At 48.9% G+C, this 8,460-nt stretch overlaps 1 protein-coding gene across 3 annotated transcripts in view; it reads right to left on the reverse strand.

Annotated features, from left to right (window-relative positions):
* Positions 1-3,949: 3,949 nt before the first annotated feature.
* tbc1d17 (TBC1 domain family, member 17) overlaps positions 3,950-8,460 on the reverse strand; it is a 32,215-nt gene continuing 27,704 nt past the window's right edge. For all 3 annotated transcript variants that reach the window (XM_055663269.1, XM_055663267.1, XM_055663268.1), the window contains exons 14-17: positions 7,676-7,773; positions 6,104-6,220; positions 5,281-5,367; positions 3,950-4,211 (exon numbers count right to left, since the gene is read on the reverse strand). In XM_055663269.1, coding sequence (XP_055519244.1) covers positions 3,972-4,211; positions 5,281-5,367; positions 6,104-6,220; positions 7,676-7,773 — 542 coding nt within the window. In that variant the 3' untranslated portion in view covers positions 3,950-3,971. The remainder of the gene's footprint in view (positions 4,212-5,280; positions 5,368-6,103; positions 6,221-7,675; positions 7,774-8,460) is intronic.

Consider the following 8,460-nt stretch of genomic DNA (forward strand, 5'->3'; position numbering starts at 1 on the left):
ATTCACTGGCTTTCGACACTGGCTGAGACTTTGTTCCTGTTTTAGTGCTTTTAATGTCTTTTAATTTTTACTGTTTTTATAGTCCTGTCGTCTTGATGGTTTTAGTAGTTTGTAATAACTTTTTGTTGACTTCCCATGTACAGCACTTTATGGTAACTGATGTTGTCTAAAAGCGCTTTATAAATTAAGTTATTATTATTATTATTATTATACATATTGTGTTGCTCTGTCACTAGTAGGAATTTCGTTGTTCTATCTGGGACACATGACAATAAAACACTCTGGACTCTCGGCGTTTGGACAGGTACATGGATAGGACAGGTGTAGAGGAATGAGAACCAAAGTGCAGGTGAGGGGGACTGTGGTGTAGATGGGGCACGTTGGTCAGCGTGTGGGTCAGGTTGGGCCAGTTTCCACACTCGATGACTCAATGGAAAAGGCCATCCTTTAGAAAGATTCTTCTCAGTTTCAGGCGTCACCAGAAGCTGATTCATGGAACATTTGCCAGGATTTGCATCGTGCCCCACCCCAACATGATGCACAAACAATGACACCATTTCCTTTGTTGAATGAGTGCAATGTGGGTTGTTTTGGGGAATGAGGAAATTAAAACAACAATTAAGGCACCAAGTAGATTGAGTACTTATGGGCCAGTCCCACATAGGCGATGTTTTGGGCGACTGCCACAAAATGTTCAACATGTTGAAAATCTTTCAGCGACAGTGGCGACAATTTTTGCTGTCGTAGGTTGTCGCCAGGTGTTGTAGGTGAATTCCAGTAAAACTTCCAGTGAATTCCTGGCAGTCGCCTAAAGAGTTGCTGCCTCAAAAAGGCTGGCAGTATCATCAAAGACCCACACACCATCCTGGCCACACACTCATCTCCCTGCTACCTTCAGGTAGAAGGTACAGGAGCCTGAAGACTGCAACAACCAGGTTCAGGAATAGCTACTTCCCCACAGCCATCGGGCTATTAAACTTGGCTCGGACAAAACTCTGATTATTAATAACCCATTATCTGTTATTTGCACTTTGTATCAGTTTATTTATTCATGTGTGTATATATTTATATTACGGTATATGGACACATTGATCTGTTCTGTAGTCAATGCCTACTATGTTCTGGTGTGCTGAAGAAAAGCAAGAATTTCATTGTCCTATCAGGGACACATGACAATAAACTCTCTTGAACTTGAAGAGTTGCCCAAGTGGAACATGCCCTTTAGTACCTTTATGTATGCTGCCCTCATCAAATACTCGAGGGGGAGGGGGGGGGGAGGGGGAGGGGGAGAGGGGGAGGGAGAGGCAGAGGGAGGCTGTACTCCAACTGTAACTGCTCAGACAGGAGGTCTATGCAGAGGGCAGTGAGGGGAGCAGAGAGGATCATTGGCGTCTCCCTACCCTCGATACAAGAACTGTTCCAGAGCTGCTGCCTGAAAAAAGCACTGAGCATAGCAAAGGACAGACTGCACCCCCTCCACACACACACACACACCTGGATCTCCTGCCATCAGGCAAGAGATACCGTAGCATCAAAGCCCGGACAAGCAGCCACAGGCTGTGAGGCTGCTAAACAGTCACTTCACCTGATTCTGCGGCTTTGCACTGACAATTTAATAACTCTGACACTGGCAACTTAAATCAGCTGCCCTGGACATTTTATTTTTACTTGTATTTTAACGTTGCTGTTTTTTACCTGCACTTTTTAAACTATTCGTACTGTTTTTATCAGGGACTGGATTGTTTTTATTTTACGTGTGAAATGTTTTAAGTTTCATGTGTGATGCTCCGGTATTCCCTGGGAAACGTCTTCTCATTTTGCACTGTACAACTGTTGCTTTGCAAGGTGTCAATAAAGGTTGATTGATTGATTGAAAAAAACCATAGCAGGTTACGGGGAGAAGGTACAAACTCTGTACAGACAGCACCCGTAGTCAGGATCGAACCCTGGCCTCTGGCGCTGCAAGGCAGCAACTCTACCGCTGCGCCACCGTGCTGCCCAAAGGCCACTGTTGCATCTGCCTCTGCAACCACCCCTGGCACTCCAGCCCCCCCGAGTCTCTATACAAAAAACAAACATGCCCCGCGCATCTCCTTTAAACCTTTCCACCTCTCGCCTTGAACCTATGCCCTCTAGTCTTTGACCTTTCCACCCTGGGGGAGGCGGAAAGGTTCTGTCAGAAGACGAGAGAGGGAGAGAGAGAGAAATAACGAGTGAAAGAAACAGACAACTTTGCACCAATATCTCTCATATTTCAACGTAATTAGAGTTACATCAGGAACATTTCACCATCTTGTTTGGCACAATGGAAGATAAATTTAAATTTGTTATCTGCTCATTCAAATATATACTACACATATGTTATAAAGCACATATAGTCATGTATATATATATACTTCTAACTAGGAAATAAATCTTCAACCGTTACTTAAATACAGCATAATCACATCCCATTAAACATACAGGTAGAAAAGACTTCTGGCTTTGTACATCTTACAGCCTTGCCCATTACTACGAAGGAATCTTGAAGTGATTCTCAACACCAACATCAAATCCGTCCAAGTCGACAAAAATAGTTTGGCGATGAGCTAATGTATGGGATGCCTCAGCATATATCTCAGTGATTAGTTGGCCCCATAGCAGAAGTGTCCGTGGCGGGGGGCGGGGGCTGTAGACTGGAAGTATCCCGAGTTAATTCTGCTACCACCATCATCTATTGCAACCAGTGATGTCTCCCCACTGATTGTCGACGGAAGCTTGCGTCCTTTTCAGAACAGACGATGACAGCGAGGTCAACATTTGAAACATGGAAGATGGACGCGGAAGAAGATGAGTGTTTAGTTTAGTTTATTTCATTTTGGAGATACAGCATGGAAACAGGCCATTCAGCCCACCCAGTCTGCACTGACCAGCACACTAACACTATCCTACACACACTAGGGACAATTTACACTTACACCAAGCCAATTTACCTACAAACCTGTACGTCTTTGGAGTGTGGGAGGAAACCGAAGATCTCGGAGAAAACCCACGCAGGTCACGGGGAGAACGTGCAAACTCCGTACAGACAGCACCCGCAGTCGGGGTTGAACCTGGGTCTCTGGCACTATAAGGTGGCAACTCTACCGGGCCTGTAGAGTGACACATATAAACACTGTCCCAAGAATGTAGCCTCCATAGATGGGATGAGCGTGGACCTGTTCCCACGCTGTGGCCCTCCATGACTCTGGTGAGCATCCTGCTGTGACAGAGCACTCAAATAATTTAGAAAGGGGGCAACTGGTTCGAAAGGCGCCATTTGCCCTCTTCGGGAACTGTGATAAATATTAAATGCAGGAAGGAACTGCGGATGCAGGGTTTCAACTGAAGATGGATACAAAAATGCTGGAGTAACTCAGCGGGACAGGCAGCATCCCTGGAGAGAAGGAACGGGTGACGTTTTGGGTCTGGTGTGAAGAAGGGCCTCGACCCTAAACGTCACCCATTCCTTCTCTCCAGAGATGCTGCCTGTCCCGCTGAGTTACTCCAGCTTTTTGGTGTCTATATCTCTTGTGATAAATATTACACGCCTTTACGCCCATGAGGGAGTTAGATGTGGCCCTTGTGGCTAAAGAGATCAGGGGGTATGGAGAGAAGGCAGGGATGGGATACTGAGTTGGATGATCATATTGAATGGCGAATGGTGCAGGCTCGAAGGGCCGAATGGCCTCTACTCCTGCGCCTATTGTCTATGTTTCTATGTTTATATGTTAGAAGCGCGGGGAGGATATTGTCCGGGGTCAGGAGACCAACAGGATGGATTCAGTCTAATTTCCAAAGCCACTGTTCGGGTGAATCTCTTGGTCAAGGCTTTGGTGAAAATGCTAGTGTCTTTGTTGGGAGTTTGGGGGGGGGGGTTACCCTCGGGGTTGGGGTCTCCCCTCCCCCCCCCCCCCCTCCCCCTCCCCCCCCCTCCCCCCACGCACGGGTACCTATGGGCTGTGGGTCGGTTCGATGGTTCCATCGTCAGTGTGCAGGATCTCGATGCTGCTGTCGGGCAGGCTATGGGGGGCACTGTCGGTCAGCTCGGACTCATGCGTCTGGCTGGGGGAGAGGGGCCGGGGGGAGTTCCCCTGTCCGGAGCCCGAGCTGGGGGTGGGGGTGGGGGTGGGGGTGGCTTCCTCCTCCTGCGTCGCCAGTCCCAGGATGTGTTGCACGCTCCTCTGCAGCTGCTGTGGAAATGTACAAGGCAGACGTCGGCTCAGAGGGGGGGGGGCTCACACCGGGACCCCACGGACCCTTCCCACCGACACACCCCCCCATCCCTGTGACACCGCAAACATCAGCACGGTGGGACCAAGACTAAGACCCATCTCCACACAGACCTCCCTCCCCCATTCCCATCTGGACCTCCCCTTCCCACTTCATCCAGATCCCCCCCATGCCCGCCCAGACAATAGACAATAGATAATCGGTGCAGGAGTAGGCCATTCGGCCCTTCGAGCCAGCACCAGCACCGCCATTCAATATGATCATGGCTGATCATCCCCAATCAGTACCCCGTTCCAAAACGCCTTCTCCCCATATCCCCTGACTCCGCTATTTTTAAGAGCCCTATCTAACTCTCTCTTGAAAGCATCCAGAGAACCGGCCTCCACCGCCCTCTGAGGCAGAGAATTCCACAGACTCACCACTCTCTGTGAGAAAAAGTGTTTCCTCATCTCCGTTCTAAATGGCTTACCCCTTATTCTTAAACTGTGTGTGTGGCCCCTGGTTCTGGACTCCCCCAACATCGGGAACATGTTTCCTGCCTCTAGCGTGTCCAAGCCCTTAACAATCTTATATGTTTCAATGCGATACCCTCTCATCCTTCTAAACTCCAGAGAGTGTACAAGCCCAGCTGCTCCATTCTCTCAGCATAATGGCAGTCCCGCCATCCCGGGAATTAACCTTGTAAACCTACGCTGCGCTGCACTCCCTCAATAGCAGACACCCCCCACCTATTCCCACCCTCCCATTCCTATCCAGACTTCCCCCTCCCCCCATTCCCATCCAGACCCCTCCCATTCCCAACTAGACATCCCCTCTCATCTCCTCCCCCTCCCCTTCCCCATCCCCATCTTGCCACACCATTCCCATCCAGACCTCCTCACCCCCATCTCCACACAGACCACCCACCCACCCCCAGCATCACCCCACTCCGCCCAGCCTCATATTCCAGGCAAAGGGAGAGAGGGCAGCACTGGGGAAAGTGGGACGTTAGGGCAACTATTGCCCATGGCTGGCCCTGGCTAGACTCACCGGACAGGCTGCCAGCTGCTGATAAATGGCCTCCGCCCGGCACAGGATGTCCTCCATGTTCAGCCTCATGGTCAGCTCGTTGATGTGCTGCAAGAGAGGGAGAGAAAGAGAGAGCAAAGCTGAACTCCGAGAACCCAGAGACCAAAAGGCCACACCTGGGCAGATGTTGCACCTGATCAGCAGATGCAGAGTACGCGGCTGCAAACTTCCAGCGCTCAAATAATCCCACAGTGGGATTCTGCGGAGACGTGGGAAATGAATCGACTAACTTTACATAGACACAAAGTAATGTCAAGTATTCACATACAAGGTATTTGCCTTGGTGCTCCGCCCACAAGTAACAACATGACATACAGTGACAACCAAAGATAGACACAAAAAGCTGGCGTCTCAGCGGGACAGGCAGCATCTCTGGAGGGAAGGAATGGGGTCGAGACCCTTCTGCAGGCGTTCTTTTTGTTGACTGGATAGCACACAAACAAAAGCCTTTCACTGTCCCTCCCCTACACCTGACAAAGCTACACTTAAATGCCACTATCATATCTGCCTTCTTTGGTCTCGACCCAAAACATCGCCCATTCCTTCTCTCCAGAGATGCTGCCTGTCCCGCTGAGTTACTCCAGCTTTTTGTGTCTATCTTTGAGGCTGTGTCTATGTTGTTGTTACGGAATAATTCTCCGGAGTTTTGTTTGTTGGAAAGTTAAACTACGGCAGGGAGGAAACTCTGAAGAGACGAAAGTAGGGTAGCTCTGCTCACCAGGGTATGGATGTACGAGGGGGTGCAGGTGGTTTGCGTTTTACAAGATTATATCTGAGTGCTTACCTTGAGTATCTCATTGAATCCGTAGTTTGGATTCATCAGTGCATCTCTCTCAGAGTCCAGGATGGCACAACACACCAGCAGGTGGAAATTTGGACATGGATGTCCTGTCCATTGAACCTGGCAACAGAGGAATAAGAACAGAGCCCAGCCAGCCAGTCAGAGTCAGTCAGTAACCCAGTGTCAAGCACAAAGCAAACCCAATATCTCAGCTGCACGGAGGCGGAGAGGAGAGCTCTTCAGCGCGTCGTCCACAGAGCGCAGAGGATTATTGGGACACCGCTACCCGCCTTGGAGGGCATCTACCACACACGGTGCCTCAGGAAGGCCGTCAGCATCCATAAAGACTCCTCACACCCTTGTAACGGACTGTTCAAACTACTTCCCTCCGGCAGACGTTACAAGGCCTTCTACGCCCGAACCTCCAGACTCAGGAACAGCTTCATTCCCAGAGCTATAGCGGCTCTGAACCGGCCCTGCTGAGTGCCCCCCACCCCCCCCTGGACTGTCTCCCTCGGATGGTCACGTCACACAGACACATCTGCACTTTAGTCTGTTTGAACTGTTGTAATGTTCTTTTTACAAACCATGTTTCTCGGGTATCTAAATCTAAATTTTATTAGTCATTTAAGTATGACATTGGATGGAAGCTGCATACCAAATCTCGTTGCACTTATGTTCAATGACAATAAAAGATCTTATTATTATTATTATTATTATTATTATATGACCAAATGTGTAGCAAGGAACTGCAGGTGCTGGTTTAAACCAAAGATAAGACACAAAACGGCCTATTTCTGCTCCAATCACATCAGATGGAAAATCTGATCAAAAGTCCGATAACGGAGGGATCCATTTCAGAAGCGTTTATTTTGAGGGCGAGGTGCAGGGAGAGATTAGTTTAGTTTAGTTTAAGAGATACGGCGCGGAAACGGGTGCTGTCTGTACGGAGTTTGCACGTTCTCCCCGTGACCTGCGTGGGTTTTCTCCGAGATCTTCGGTTTCCTCCCACACTCCAAAGGCGTACAGGTTTGTAGGTTGACAAAAATGCTGGAGAAACTCAGCGGGTGAGGCAGCATCTATGGAGCCCCATATCTATGCTCCATAGATGCTGCCTCGCCCGCTGAGTTTCTCCAGCATTTTTGTCTTCCTTCGATTTTCCAGCATCTGCAGCTCCTTCTTAAACAGGTTTGCAGGTCTGAAGAAGGGTTTCGACCCGAAACGTTGCCTAAGTCTGTAGAAGGGTCTCGGCCCGAAACGTTGCCTATTTCCTTCGCTCCATAGATGCTGCTGCACCCGCTGAGTTTCTCCAGCATTTTTGTGTACCTTTGTAGGTTAATTGGCTTGGTGCAAATGTAAAATTGTCCCTGGTTTGTGCTGGGTAGTGCGAATGTGCGGGGATTGGCGGTCAGTGTGGACTCGGTGGGCCGAAGGTCCTGTTTCTGCGCTGTATCTCTAAACTGGGGAAAGTCTGACAAAGGAATACAATTGGAATTGCAGGAAGGGGATATAGAGATAACACCAGGTGAAAGATCGTCAATACATAACATCGCGTCACGGATGAGATATACACACCTCCCAAAGCCGCAGTATATCTGGGAAGGAAAACTCCCTTTTGAACCAGATGAGCAGCCAGCGGAAGCAGAAGCACAGGTTCCCCGACTCTCTGGAATCTGGTGAGAGAGAAGAGTCATTGGAATGAAGCTGTGCAGATGGAGTAGGTCAACATAATGACACAGAGTGCTGGAGCATCACCCTGGCAACACACTCATTTCACCCCTGCCATCGGTACAGGAGCCTGGCAACTTTAACGCCCAGGTTCAGGAACAGCTTCTTCCCCACAGCCAATAAACACTACAACTTCAAATGAGCTCTGAACTGTAGAGGCTATTATTGTTAATATTGCACCATTACTGTTAGGGTTTTGTGTGTGTGTGTGTGTGTGTGTGTGTGTGTGTGTGTGTGTGTGTGTGTGTGTGTGTGTGTGTGTGTGTGTGTGTGTGTGTGTGTGTGTGTGTGTGTGTGTGTGTGTGTGTGCGTGTGTGTGTCTCTGTGTGTGTGTCTGTGTGTGTGTGTGTGTCTGTGCGTGTGTCTTTGTGTGTGTGTGTGTGTGTGTGTGTCTGTGTGTGTGTCTGTGTGTGTGTGTGTGTGTGTGTGTGTGTGTGTGTGTGTGTGTGTGTGTGTGTGTGTGTGTGTGTGTGTGTGTGTGTGTGTGTGTGTGTTTGTCTGTGTGTTTGTCTGTATGTGTGACCAGGCCAGAATTATTTTTTTTAATGAATGAAATATTATCACTAAATGAAGCCAATTAATGAAAGCAGAAAGGATTTATTGATTTCAAGACAGATACAAAATGCTGGAGT

The sequence above is a fragment of the Leucoraja erinacea genome, chromosome 37 (genome assembly GCF_028641065.1).
Source record: "Leucoraja erinacea ecotype New England chromosome 37, Leri_hhj_1, whole genome shotgun sequence".
NCBI lineage: Eukaryota > Metazoa > Chordata > Chondrichthyes > Rajiformes > Rajidae > Leucoraja > Leucoraja erinaceus.